Below are 14,465 nucleotides of genomic sequence, written 5' to 3' on the forward strand. Positions count from 1 at the left end.
TCTATCTCACCCATCTATCTGTCTGTCTGTCTGTTTCCTGTCTATCTCTCTCTCTCTCTCTCTCTCTCTCTATCTATCTAAATACTCATCTATATCTATCTATCTACTCTATCTAATGATTCATCTATCTATCTATCTATCTATCTATCTATCTGTCTGTCTGTCTGTTTGTTTCTGTCTATCTCTCTCTCTCTCTCTCTCTCTCTCTCTCTCTCTCTCTCTATCTCTCTCTCTCTCTCTCTCTCTATCTCTCTCTCTCTCTCTCTCTCTATCTATCTATCTATCTATATACCCGTCTGTCATTATCTCAGCTAATTAACTCCTCGTGTTCTGGCACTTTCAGGAAGCTGGCACCCACAAGGAGGCCACCAGGTTGTGTTCAGCAGAGACAGTGACCTGTGACGACCTTTAATTGCTTCTGTCTGTTGTTCATGGGAGGATCTTCAAGTACGCTGGATTTTCTGCCCTCAGGGCGTTTCGCCTGTTCCCACGCTGCTCATTGTCTAGAGTAAGAAAGCAATGAGAGAGTCTAAAAGTCTGACATTCAGGAGGGATCTGCATGGACTCTGTCTCAGAGAAACTTCAGACTTTACTGAAGATGAAAACATGCAGCCGATGACCTCAAGCAGCCCGAATCCTCAAGTTTGCTTCATCTCAGAGAAATTGCTAAGATACTGAAGGAGTTTTGGAGAAAGTTTTACAACTTTAATTCAACACTTGTTTGAGATGTTGTTTCTTGAACCGAGAATGTTCAAATCACAGATCTTCTGTCTAGTAGTTAAACATGGCAGGGGAAGATGAAGAAGAGGGGAAAGAGGAAGGAGAGGCTTTGAACTTCCTAATGGCAGAAAAGACTCCAAAACCTGATCGACTGACACAGAAAAAACAGCAGTGTTTCCACAAACTTCCTCAACAAGACTCGTTCATGTCTGGAGCTCAAACACTGAACAATGAATCTAGTGTCCTCTACAGGCCTCAGCTATACAACATAACTGCCAAAGAAACACTTAGTTTGAATCAAAATTATAAATGATTAAAAACTATAGACATTTTATTATAAAAATTGAATACATATATATCAGTGCTATTAAATTCATTTTAAGTCAGATAAAACATTGGCATGCTAATAATTCTGTTTAGATCAGATGATCTCCATCGAGTCACCATCCATCTCTTATTAAAGTCACAGTTCTCAGATGGAAACATATGTTCTTTAAATGTCTCTGGATGAGTTCTTTAATGGGGACGATGAGTCACCTAAGAGCATCTCTCTTCTCTGATGTGTCTGATAAGGTCATGATCCCTGTATCTATCTGAGAATGGAGCATCATCTCATTATTCTCTCCTTCCACAAAGAACACTCAGATCTCTCTGGAACATCTTTGAATTCGTTGATATAATTCATAAACGCCCAGATGCATATGTTTGCTTTTGAAGAAGTCTCTCTTGTTATACATTTAGATTTTTTGCCTTTTTTGATGTATAGAAAGTTCGAACAGCATTTATTTGAAAAAGAAACCTACTGTAACAAATCTCTTTACTGTCACTTTTTAATGATTTAATGCATTTGTACTGAATAAAATTAATAGTACTTTACAATTTTATTAACAAGGCCTCAACCATGTACACGTTTTGAGGAGTTTGAACATGTAATGTGATTTAAGGAAAGGCTATAAGACAACTCCCTTTTTGCCATTACTTCAATAAAACACGATGGCCACATTGTTTGAGATATCCAGTCAGTCAATTATTTTCAAATATGCATTCACAAAAACCTGCGCTGCTTTTTAATTTTGAAACATGCAGTGCTCCATTTATTCAGTTTTTTTCCCCGAAGATGTGCGAAGGTCTTACGGGTTTTGAAATGGTGCAAGGGTGAGTCGTTAATGACAGCTTTTTTCATTTTTGGGTGAACTAACCTTAGCCCTTTTATAATCTTGTTTTGTCTATACTTCATTTTTCTGTATTTTAATCTCATAACATTATTTATGTCATTTCAAGGTAATGCAAGTGCAAAAATAAATCACATTGGTGTAATTGTGTCCAGCTATTTTTAGCTGTACAAAACAGTTTTGCTGCTTGATATTGCCAGTTGTCTACACTGTAAAAAACATCTGTAGAAATTACAGTATTAAATCGTATTATAACTTACTGTAGATAAATTAAATTTGTTATTTACAGGCAACAGTTTGTTCAAAGATAAATGAACATTAAATATTAAAATGTCTTTATCTTTACAGGAAAAAAAATAAATAAATAACAGCCTCATGCAAAGTATTTCTGGGAACCAATTACAGAAAAAAACCCCAAAAAAGTTTGATGAGGATTTCTGGTTCCCAGAATGCTTTGCATGAGTCTGTTTTTCATAGTTTTATTTTGTAAAGATAAAGACTTGTTTTGTTGTCTGTTGCCAATAAATTTGATAAATGTACATCAACAGTAAGTTACTGCCAAGTTGCACAATTACAGTAAATGTTTTTACAGTGTACCTTATTATTTGAATGCATTATCTTAACTATGAGCACACTGGTTTGTAGTTCAAACTGTTTTATCAGGCATATATTGTGTCTGTTTAGTTATTTCCCTATAGGCTAATGAATCCTAATGAACAGGTTTGACTATAAATGACTTTAGTAATTTACATGAGTACAAATATTAATGCTTGGTGTTGTCTCATAACCAAACACTATCAGCTTGTTCACATGGGAAATGTGGTTTTGCCATATTGACTTGAATAAATTCATGCAAATAGAGATGAAAAATTCACCATGTTTCCATCACGTTGCCAGCTTTCTTGGAAGTACCTTTCTGTTCTAGATGTCAGCAAAGGTTCTAAAAGAATCCTGTCACGTTTCATTGTTCTGCTTTGATCTTCAGCCCTCAGTAAGTTGATAACTTTTACTTCCTTTTGTCCCCAACACATTACCCAATCTATATAAGTATAGATATCCCCATTGAGATCTGATGTGTTTTCTAAGTGTTCGTTTAATTTAATTTAACTTAACTTTTTTTAATGTTTTTATTTTTTACCTTTTTTTTGAGTATTTCAGTGTATAGCCTAACCTAATTTTTCATTAGTAATATGTTAATAAAAACGCCATTTGCACAACTTTAAAGGCAATTAACATATTTTTTTATTTTTTATTGCACACCCCAATTCCAGATTTTCAAATAGCAATCCATACATCAATGGAAAGCTTATTTATTCATCTGATGTATAATTCTCAATAAACAAAAAAACAAACAAAAAAAAGCACTTTATGTGTCCAGATCACATGTAGTGTACTCCACTGCGATGCTTGGTGGATCTACTTCAATTTAGAACTGCTCCTTTATGTTATATATATATATATATATATATTTTTAAAAACTGTGGTGGATGTTCACGTCTTTTATTCACGTACACAGTGCGTAAAACGTAAACTGCAGCACGGACTACGTTTCCCAGAATGCACCTGTCCCGCGCGCTTGCTCGCAGCTGCGGTGATGCTGATGGAGTGTTTTCGCTCGCGGTGCTGGAGATGTGATGGGTGTTCTGGAGTTCGTCTCTGATCGTCATGTTTCCCGGGGTCCTTTACGCTGTTGGCAATTTCTTTATGCGCGGTCATGTCCTCTCCGCCAAACTGTCCCTCGGCACCGACTACCTGAAGGGCGTGTGTGAGACCGGCCTGAGGACGTGGGGCGAGCAGAGGAGGTTCACGCAGCACAACGACACGAGCGCGTGCGACTGGGTGAGTCGGTCACAGTCACTGTCACACCAGGGTTCATGTAGCTGTTTTCTGGAGTGAGGATGAGGATGAGGATGATGCTGTTACGTGACAGACGCGTATGACCTTCAGCGGCGCTGCTCTTTTTTTGATGCACTTATTGAACGTTAGTATTTACACAACCGTTAAAAAAGCATATGCTACTTAAAGTGCTCTGTTTTCCGGACTTATTTTGTTATTTGTAGGCTGCTGAAGTTTTAGTACGTCTCAGGTGTGTTCATTTGGGACGCCATGCGTATGAACAAAAACATAACATAACATAAGATAAAAAGTACTAGGCAACCATTAATCGCGATTAATCGCATCCAACGCGCGCACACGTGTACTGTATATATTTATGATGTATAACTAAATGCATGCGTGTATATGTGTGTGTGTGTTTTATTTTAAGTATATATAGTAAATTCATAATAAATGTATATATAATTGATTATAAATGTATACATGTTAAAACACAATATATACTGTACATTTGTTAAATATATATATATATAGTTATATATATATATATATATATATATATATATATATATATATATAATAAAAATATGTATTTAGCTACCACTTCTGAACTCATGTTTCATATGTGAATAAATAAAAATAAATAAAAAAGTTCATATAATGGTGTCCCAAAATAGCTCAGGTTGAGTATACTTAGTCAATCTTAGGTTAAATGTTACGAAGTACTAAAGAATCATTTTTAATATAAGTATAAAATTAGCGCTCGGAATTAGAGCACTTTATGTAAGTGAGTGAATTGTAATTGTCCCACTTTTTGTGTGTGCTAGCTGCACATCCCTCTCAGACTGCTGTGTGGAGGTCTGCTGTTCACCTGTAACGCTGTTATGTGGACGTTCCTGGCCAAAGCTCTCCGCAGCTCGTGCTCCTCCACCCGCACCACTGTGACCACCACCGCCTCCAACTTCATCTCCTCTGTGAGTATCAGCATCACGCAGCATCTTCTCTGGTCAGTGTGCCAATGACAGAGAGGTTGACACAAGGGTCTGACTTTCCTCATGAACTGGGAACGTGGTCAATAAAGATACTTCTAGTTATGCTTGGCTCAAAAACAATTCCTCAGCTAGAAATCATTAAATAGTTAGACAATTTTAGTCTTTTGTATTTATTTATTTAGCTTGTTTTTATTATTATAAATTAAACATTTTTGTGTGTGCATCTAATACAAATTGTACTCGCAAAACATAAATAAATAATAATAGTACTAAAAATAATAAATTGCTAGTTGATAAATAATTTTTATTATTATTATTATTTAATTATTTTATACAAAAATATAAAAGAAATCCTTAATAAAGGTGAAGAACTGGAACATTCAGAAAAATTATAGCTAAAAAAATTGCATGCATGAAAACTAATTTCAAAACAGCAGAGCAATTTCAAAAAAATAGTTACAACATATATTAACTTAATTATTCATAATATAATTTGTTTTTTGCTAGTAATCCTGAACAGCTTAAAGATCACTTCATTATAGATAAAAACAGTGCACTCATGAAAATAAGTGATTTCTAGCTGATTATTTTAAATATTTTTTTAATGTTATCTTACTAGTTATTTCCTTAAAAATCCTTAGCTAGTCATTTTGAAAACTTGCAAAAAATGTTTTAAAAATTCTTTACCTAGGAATCCAAAAAAACAAAAGAATTAATTGAATCCAAACCGAAAAGCTTTCTTTTCTATCCTCCTTTTAGACAATAATCATCATAGCAGCACATTACATACACCACCTAAAAACATATATTTATATTATTTTTATAGTTCTATGTATTTTTTGACCTAAGTGGATGGGGAAAACGTCTGTGTTAGTTGCACATGCATATGCAAAATAAACATATGAATTGACAAGAAATGTTAATTTAAGCAATCTTAGGTTTATTTAAGGATAAACAAGCCATGACAACGTAGAACCATAATTTGTGCATTAATATTACTATTATTAATCTTGTTTAAATCTGACAGATGTCTTCTGTGTTGTTTTTGCTGAACAGGCGTTTCTGGGGCAGCTAATATTCAGAGACGACGTGGCCTGTGGTGGTGTGGCACCCTCCACTCTCTCCCGCCCTCTGCGCTTCATCACACGTCGCCCAATCTCACCCAATCACACGACAGCAAGAGAGAATGAGGATGTTGACATGCATGCTGCATTACTAGATGAGTTCGGTGTGTGTTATAAACTGATCAGAAGGCACTGATATCACCACTGTTCATACTCTATGTGGCTCCAACTTCTTTAAGACACGCAAACCTCTCAGTCTTACCCAGAGTTTATTTTTCGTTGTCTTCACTGCACAAGTGTTGCTCAAAGTGCTTGAGATTAAATGTGAAATCGGAGAAACTGAAATGTTCTCGCAGCTGGAAATCTACTGTCATGCAAAGATCTTAATGAAGAAATTAAAAATGAATATTTATATTTGTTGATATTTAAAATAGGAAATGTTATAGATCTATAAAATATGACTATAATATAATTAAAATCAAGCAGTGCATTAATTTTATTCTATCATATTGCTAGGTGAATCTTAGAACATGCTGGTCATATTTCACTTCAAAAATCAATAGTTACTATAATAAAGAAGATGAAGCTTGTTTTGGGACAGTTAAAAAAAGAAAATTATGTATGAAAGTAACATCAGTGAAAGTACTGGCTACATTTTACTATGAAAGAATGTAATGGCATTTTTTATTTGCATGCACATGTTTGAAAGGTTATGTGACATTTTGCTCTAAACAAATTGATTTACACACTGGCAACTAGTTGGGAAGTTATTATATATATATATATATATATAATTTGTTTATACTATTTTAATTAATATTTGAATCACTTTAGTCACATTTTCATCAAACATAACTACGTCAAACTAGTAAATAAATAGAGAAATCGACAAATACTAAATTGATAAATAATACTTAACTATTTATCAGTCGTTTTCCGCTCTCTCTCACCCACATATCTGATTGCAGCTTTCTTATCTTATCTGGCTGTTTTGACGCTCTCAATGACCTCACTTCCTTCAGACTCCCAGAGGGTCAGGCAGTATTGATTAAATCTGTGGTTCCCAGCATGCATTTCCTCCATCATCATCCTCCTCCTCCTCCTCCTCCTCAGCACTGTGAGCACTGCGTGTGGCAGGAGACGTGCAATAATAACACCAAACCTCTCCAAATGTTGGCATTCTACATTCTTTACCAGAAGATGCTTTTCTCAAATATGCCACATGAGTTATGCATGCAAACATCCAGTGATGTGATAGCAAAGACACTTTCTGTAGCTCTACGAATGAATGCAAACCAAAACCTGTTCTTCAGCCCCTTCTGCATACACAACGAAACTTACCAGGATGATGCAATTCTGGAAACTAACAGGACTTGGCCCAGTCTGAAGAAAGATCTTTAGCTTGTTTGTAACTCATGCTGTATAAGATCAGTAGCATGTGTGAAGAAAGCCAGCTTTGGCCGCCTAGACCAGGTAGAAACCACGTTAAACCACCTGCTTAATCTGGATCTTCCAGGACGCTGAAGCAGATTTAGCAGGTCATTACTGGAGGGGCTAAAGCACGAGGTCAAGGTCTTGTACTTCCTGTGAATTTATTCTAGTTCTTCCTGTGTTATGAGTCTAATTTGGGCTCATGATCCCAGAGACTCATAGAGCAGCTAAATATGGTAGATATTACTAAAGTAAACATAAATATCGCATTACACGCGCTCCTATCTGCCTAGTAAAACACCAAACGCTTCCAGAATCCAACATAATGTGATGTTACGAAGTCCCTGGCAATGTGACGCCATCTGTGTTTAACGTCGACCACATCCGTCCTTGTCATGAGCCTAACATTTGCAAATACGCCTAATACAATCATGATTGCACTGGCTGCAGGATTCAGTGACCCAATAAAACAGATTCACTGACAACTATCGCAGCAGTGGTAATTATATAAAGATTACTATGAAAGAGGTCGATCGCTCTGTAAGAGCTTGCACGCCCAGATTTGCAGATTGTAACAAAACACGCGCTTCTAAATGTAGCCTCACGCGTCGTGATATTCACATGGTATTGAGCTTGCCTTCATCAGATTTGGAGAAATGTAGCATTGCATCGCTGGCTCATGAATGGTTCCTCTGCAGCCAATGGGTGCCGCAGCAGATAGAAACATCACATGGCAGAGGATTGATTGCTGAGCAAGTCATGTATTTATCCACATCTGGTGAAGAAACAAACTCATCTGCATCAGATAACTGAAAGAGCATTTTACATCGGCAATATATACGCTCTATTAGGACCAAATGAGAAAACATAATGCATTGGGGTCTTGTATGTAAATCTTTACTAAGTCAACCATCATGTTATAATATCTGTCTTATTCAAGAAGGCACACGCCTGTTTCACTACTGTCATCAGAGTAACTACTGGACACATTTATAAATGTGTAAATAGTTTTATTATTTAATGGACAAACTAGAGCTCTGTAAACTCATCTAAATGAAATGATGCTACACGAGTGATTCATTAAACTGCTCTCAAGTGTTCTGTGTGATTCTTTCATTGTTTTCAATAATTGAAGAGAAATGAGCACGAACTGGCACGGAAATATTATTAGATGATACACAAACTGGTACATAATCATGTTTAAGTATGTGACTATGGAGTTCACTACCAACAAAACCAAATCACTGCAACATTTATTTAGCAACATTTTGAGTTTATGTCCCAAAATTCTATTGTACTCTGTATCTTGCAATTCTGACATTTCCAAAGAAAAAATAAAGTTGCAATTGCCTTCTTATTTTTATCCCATGGTGAAAATAAGCTTCTACAGTAGACTTGTGGAGAAGAGAGAAACACAGCATTGAAAAAAAACAACAGAAAGAGAAATTTATTGAATTGACTTTCAAAGTGAAAGCAACCCGAAACACCCAAAACTGCATTCACATACTGATATTTTTAAAAATGCATGCAGAACATAAAGCATAGATTTAAAAAAGACGGGCAAAAGGATGTGCAAAGAAAACGGAAAGAGAAACGCCGGTCCTTTACACCAGGCCTGTGAACAGCAGTGATTATGAGCGACCCGTAGAGAGCAGACGGGAAATACTGATCCAACAGCAGAGCCGTCCAACCAACAAACAGTCATAAGCAGCAAAGTGAGGCCTTCAAAACTACCACAGTTGAATAGGAGAAAATAAGCTGTGTAGGGTTAAGGAAACCTCTGAGGAACACAAGGCTTGGTGGCTGATGGTCTGAGCTGGATTCAGAAGAGGAGCAGGATTGATAAGAACATCGTGTGAACCTGAGGAGTCACAGGACAAAGACAGCAGCCGTCTGGAGTCAGGAAGACCGAGCTCGTGCTCAAATACTGTAGTGACACACGGCACCGCCAAGAGACGGTGAAAACCGCCCCAAGAACGGCTCGCAGTATTGCAAATGTTGTATTACAGTCATAAACGTATCTCTAGGCCTGCAATGAGTTACTGCATTTAGAAATGAATCAGATTAATCTCGTAAAGCATGTCTAAAACAATATTTCATCCCAAAATCGACAGAGAAGAAGAACAGATACTTACCAGGCGACTTTCAAAACAACTAATGAAATCTATTATTGTCATGATAATGAATAGTTATTGAATATGAATATTTAATGCATTATAAAAGTAATGACTTAATTGACGTAAAAACTGTAGTATAATAATGAAATCACCAATGAGAATGAGTTAAACAGAAAGAGCTGTATTCAGTATAAAGAAACATTACCCAGAGTTTGAAAATATTAAGACTATAATAAAAAGGTATGATTATTGTAATGCAAAAAAATGCCACGCACTGCAATTCAGTCAAAATGATTGTATAACATTAATAAGAATCAGCATTCAGTGTGAGAATCACTAACAATAATAATAATACACATTACAGTTATGTAAATATGATAGTATGATGTATTTAATTGTCATGAAAATGATGTCAATGCGAGGATGGATGATTTTGGTATGGAATATGGCCCAGACATGTTTTTATGATATTCACCCCTTAGTGTTATGCAAATGATGATTTTTTTTTGATCAAGAAAGGGAAAAAAAAGATGATTTTGAAAGCATTTATGTTTTCATGAATGAAATTTGGCAACGAAAGATTCCTCACACGACAGCAGCGTTTCTGTGCTAAGGCTCGAGCAGAGAGAACATGAGCGAATATGAAGACGAGGAGAACATGAGCGCCAAAAGAAAAGGCATTTCCTAATAAACCGGCGAAAGTGAAGGCATCTGTCAATCAAGAAAAACAAAACAAAAAAAGTAACATCATCAAGAAACACTTGAGTTGATCGCCAAAGCTGGTGCTGGTCAAGGCCTCTAGAATCTCACCAGGCCACTGGATCCAATTCATCACTAACATCATTGGTCAAGGACAGTGTTCACAGTGCGGGACTGGTTCTAATAGTGCAGCTCCTCGAGGCTGGAGGTGAAGGACCACTAGAGCCGGCGAGGTCTTTCAGAGCAGACGTCGGCCGTCTCAGACCACGTACTGGTAGAGATTGGCCTTGCCATGATCCGGCGGAGCAAACGGACTCAACCAGGACAGAGAGAACGGGTGACCGAACACCACCTTCATGTTCATCCACTTGGACTTCTTGGCCCATCGTCTCTCTTCTTTCTTCAGCTGCTCGATACCCTGCGAACAGACAGAGAAGAGAATGAGAGCTTGATCTCACGATTTCTGCATACAGTTTGCATCTAAACGGCTTCTTCGATCACTCTGGGGAATGTTGAAGACCAGACCTTCTCACACAGACTGATATCAGGGGCTCTCGTGGACTATGAAAGCAAGTAAGATTTCATCAAAGAGATGATTGGTCACATCAACAGGTAAAAACTGCTCAAATTTACTCTTAAATTCAGGGTTATTATAGTTAACTGAAAGTAAAAGCATTCAAAACTCCTTGAAATAAAAGTCAACTGAAATTACCTAAAAAAAACTATTTAAAAAAAAAAAGAAGCTTATTTTTATTTGTCAAAAAAAACATTTATCATTTATTTTTATTTAGTTTACCTTGACTCTAATATAGCTTTGCTAAAATACAAAATAATCAAAAAATAATAATAAATGACAGAAGTATGACAAAATTTTAAAAATGTTCAAATTAAAGATGAAAACAGATAAAATATATAACATATAAAATATTCTTAAAGAAATATAATAATACAACAATAGTATATCAATGAAACAAAACAACAGATTAATTATCACAAAAATAAAATGCATGAGGCAGTGTTACCTTGTATAATTAATGTACTATTATAGTTTTTATTAATATTTTGAATATGTTTTTAATTGTATTTTTCATAATTTTATTTTAATTATTATTATTATTTTAATTATTAAAAGAAAATTATTCAGAAACAACTGCTTAGATTTTACAGTTTTTATTTAACCTATTGTCATTTTAGTTAATCAACATTTTTAAGGGTTCTAATTTTAGTTAACTATAATTCCCTGGCATGAGGAGAAATGTTTTATTATTGTAGGAAGTGATATGAGCGGATGTTTACTTACGGTCTCATCATTACAGATGGAGTGAATCTGCGTCCCGAACATCACAGCGGTGAAAATGAGGAAGAGCAGACCCTCAAAGCACAGGAGGATGAGGAGGATGACGGTCGCCGGAGGAGAGAAAGAACTGCACTCTGAGGAGAGGAAAGAAGAAGCCAATCAGAGAGCTCACTTACAACACAAGCTGCCAATCATATAGCAGCAAACGGAGATGAATAAAACCCAGGCATGGAAACATAAACAAGCACTTACTTGCCCAGTCTTCTTCAAAACAGAAGATAAAATGGAGAGCGACCATGAGGAGAGCATGAAGAGAAATCAAAGCAATGTACATCTGGAAAAAACACAAGAAACTGTTAATGATACACTAAAATATTTTTCATTTTATATTTTATTTCAGTGTGTTTATAGTTTTAGAAATGTTGCTTTTTTTTGGTCATGTTTATTACTATTTTAAATATTACAACTTAGGTGTAATTTATTTTCATTTCTGTTTTAGCTTTTACTTTAGTTAGTTGCCAAGGCAACATATATAATTTTAATTTAATGTTTTCCAAATTACACACACACACACACACACACACACACACACACACACACACACACACATATATATATATAAAATAATTTGATTTAAAAAATGTTAATAGTTTGTTACTATGCCACAAAATAAAGTGCAAATCATGGTTACCCAAAATTAAACCATAAAAAAACTTTAGCATTTTGCTAAAAAATAAACAACAACAAAAAAAAACAGTTTAGCTCATTTCCAAGGCAACTTTTCTAAATTCTTTAATTTTAACTAAAAAAGAACAAAAAACTAAATGTAAAAAAATAACTATATAGACATCTAAAATTAATACAAAATATAAAAAAAAAAACAATGACTAAATAAATATTAAAATTAACGTTTTAACTAAAATACTACATAAAATGAAAATCTGAAAATTAAAACTTTCATGCAGATTGTCAAAATATTAATAAAAACGTATCTGGGTGATATGAAAACAGCTTGAAACTCACAGTGAAAAGCACAAAGTATTTTTGGTTGCTCTCTCCCACACAGTTGTTGACCCAGGGACAATGATGGTCCATCTTCTTGATGCAGCGCTTACACACACTACACAGGAAACACACTTACGATGAGACACTTTCAGGTAACTAACCTGTAACAGTGTGTGTGTGTGTGTGTGTTTACCTGCAGTGGTGAGCTCTATCAGGTTTGATGCTGCAGCATTTGGGACATTTATACACCACCTGCCCAGGCTTGAGCTGCAGACTCTCGATGAACTCTTTAGTGGCGTTTCCCTTTGGAACGGCTCCCTGTGAGGAAAGAGAGAGTCAAAAATCCACCTCGAGATGTTTTGTAACATCTCGTTAAGCATTGAATGTAAAATCAGGTTTAAGTTTAGATTCTCCACACGTCAGATCTCACAAAAATAGTCTGAAAAGTGGCTCTAATTCTGTAACTAAAACCTGTTTAAAGCTCATTCGCAGTTTCACACCAAGATAGACAGCAAGTTAAATTAAAGCAATTATTAAAACTTTGATTATAATTATAGTAATATATACTGTATCTGTGTATTAATATATACATAATAAATATACACAGCCCACACTTATTTTGGATCATTTGACAGCACTAAATTATACAAGAATTATCTTTCTTGTTGTAAATGGGCCTGGATATGCATGTGTGTGTTTGTCTCACCGGGTCGGTGCACATGGCTTTGAAGTGTGATGCCAGGGCGAGGAAGGCCAGTCCGTTAAACAAGGTGCCATTAATTAGGCTGTACACCACATTCTTTGATGGCAGCAGCATTACGAAGACGACCACGAACTCGGCGTAGAAGACCAGCAGCCACGTGATGACGCCGCACACGATGCCGCAGCCGTCCCGGATGAACCACATGTCGTCTGCCGAGTGTGTCCGAGGAGGGGGCGGCGCGCAGTGCTCCGGACGCAGATATCCTGCCTGACGCTCGATGTCCCGACTGCGGTTAGCTGGGGAACTCTTCATCCTTCCCACCGGGAATCACCCTCATCCTCCTACACACACACACACACACACACACACACACACACACACATCAATTCAGCAGATGCTTTTACACAAAGTGATTAAAGAAGTGTTATTTTAGTCTCTCTTTCTCCCTCTATAACTAAGACTAAAACTGTTCATGATGTATGTGTGTGTGTGTGTGTGTGTATAAAACAGGTAACAGGAAGATGAACATTACTTCAAATCATTGTAATATGTGTGCATATATATATATATATATATATATATATATATATATATATATATATATATATATATATATACACACACACACACACATATATATATATCTACATATACATACATACACGATACTATTATTTTAGTATGATTGATACAAATATTTTAACGTAATAATCTGAAGTAGTATTCATCTTCCTATTTTCGGTTTTATATAAATGTTTATATATGTTAGTGAGCGAGCGAGCGAGCGTGTGTGTGTGTGTGTGTGCGCGCGCTCGTAACATAAACACCACAAAGGCAAAAAGCTAATTAAACAAAATAAAACAGATATCTGAATAGGCTCAAACGAATACATCACAACCATAATAACGAATACAAAATAATCACGGTATATTAACAGTGCATGACTAAACAGTACTAAATCTAACAAAATCACTATGTTTCCCTTCTTTATTTTTGTGACAAGGCTTTTATATATTGTATGAAATATTTCTCGAAGACTAACCGGGGAGACACGTTTATGTATCTGTGCATAAAACGTCTAGTATATTTAAATCTTTCAATCTATTCAATAACGTTACATGGCTGTACACACACTCACTGTTCTTCGGCTCCTCCAGCAGCGCGTGACTGATTTCTCTGCTTCAAATGATGAATATACTCTCACGGGTGACGTGATGTAGCGAAGAAATGTCAGTTTGTTGTATATATGAGCAGGCGACTGTGTTTCTGTGTAATTTATTGCTTCAGTTTCGGCAGGTGAAGCGCTGCTACCAGGAAGTTTCTGCCTGAACGTTACTGGCCTCAAACACACCCAGCGCAGTGACCACTTCCGCTCCCCAGCACTACACAATAAAAGTCCACACGCTTTCGGAAACCAAAAATATCAAAC

The 14,465-nt window shown here is 36.0% G+C and overlaps 2 protein-coding genes across 3 annotated transcripts; one reads left to right on the forward strand and one right to left on the reverse strand.

Moving 5' to 3' along the window:
* The first annotated feature begins 3,457 nt into the window (after nucleotides 1-3,457).
* LOC122335270 lies at nucleotides 3,458-6,165 on the forward strand. The gene is given in 4 exon segments (XM_043233095.1): nucleotides 3,458-3,731; nucleotides 4,556-4,702; nucleotides 5,777-5,807; nucleotides 5,810-6,165. Coding segments are annotated over 4 exon segments (453 nt in total). The 5' UTR covers nucleotides 3,458-3,557; the 3' UTR covers nucleotides 5,911-6,165.
* Nucleotides 6,166-10,012: 3,847 nt separating this feature from the next.
* On the reverse strand, nucleotides 10,013-14,398 carry zdhhc3b (zinc finger DHHC-type palmitoyltransferase 3b). Of its 2 annotated transcripts, none has more exons than XM_043233121.1 (7): nucleotides 14,169-14,398; nucleotides 13,040-13,377; nucleotides 12,527-12,651; nucleotides 12,352-12,448; nucleotides 11,581-11,662; nucleotides 11,332-11,462; nucleotides 10,013-10,449 (listed from the first exon to the last, which is right to left on the reverse strand). In XM_043233121.1, exons 2-7 carry the CDS (start codon nucleotides 13,346-13,348, stop codon nucleotides 10,291-10,293), a joined length of 903 nt encoding a protein of 300 aa, XP_043089056.1. In that variant the 5' UTR covers nucleotides 13,349-13,377; nucleotides 14,169-14,398; the 3' UTR covers nucleotides 10,013-10,290. The 2 variants fall into 2 exon arrangements, with proteins under 2 accessions (XP_043089056.1, XP_043089055.1); XM_043233120.1 differs by having other exon boundaries at nucleotides 14,175-14,397.
* Between the last annotated feature and the right edge of the window lie 67 nt (nucleotides 14,399-14,465).

This window comes from Puntigrus tetrazona, unplaced genomic scaffold, assembly GCF_018831695.1.
Source record: "Puntigrus tetrazona isolate hp1 unplaced genomic scaffold, ASM1883169v1 S000000746, whole genome shotgun sequence".
Lineage (NCBI taxonomy): Eukaryota > Metazoa > Chordata > Actinopteri > Cypriniformes > Cyprinidae > Puntigrus > Puntigrus tetrazona.

Excerpts from the sequence above, each read along its gene's own strand:
- zdhhc3b (XM_043233121.1), bottom strand. The coding sequence starts at position 13,348 with ATGAAGAGTTCCCCAGCTAACCGCAGTCGGGACATCGAGCGTCAGGCA. Across the intron at positions 11,663-12,351 it reads AATACTTTGTGCTTTTCACT|ATGTACATTGCTTTGATTTC; the intron begins GTGAGTTTCAAG and ends TGTTTTTTCCAG. Across the intron at positions 10,450-11,331 it reads CCATCTGTAATGATGAGACC|GGTATCGAGCAGCTGAAGAA; the intron begins GTAAGTAAACAT and ends GTCTGTTCGCAG.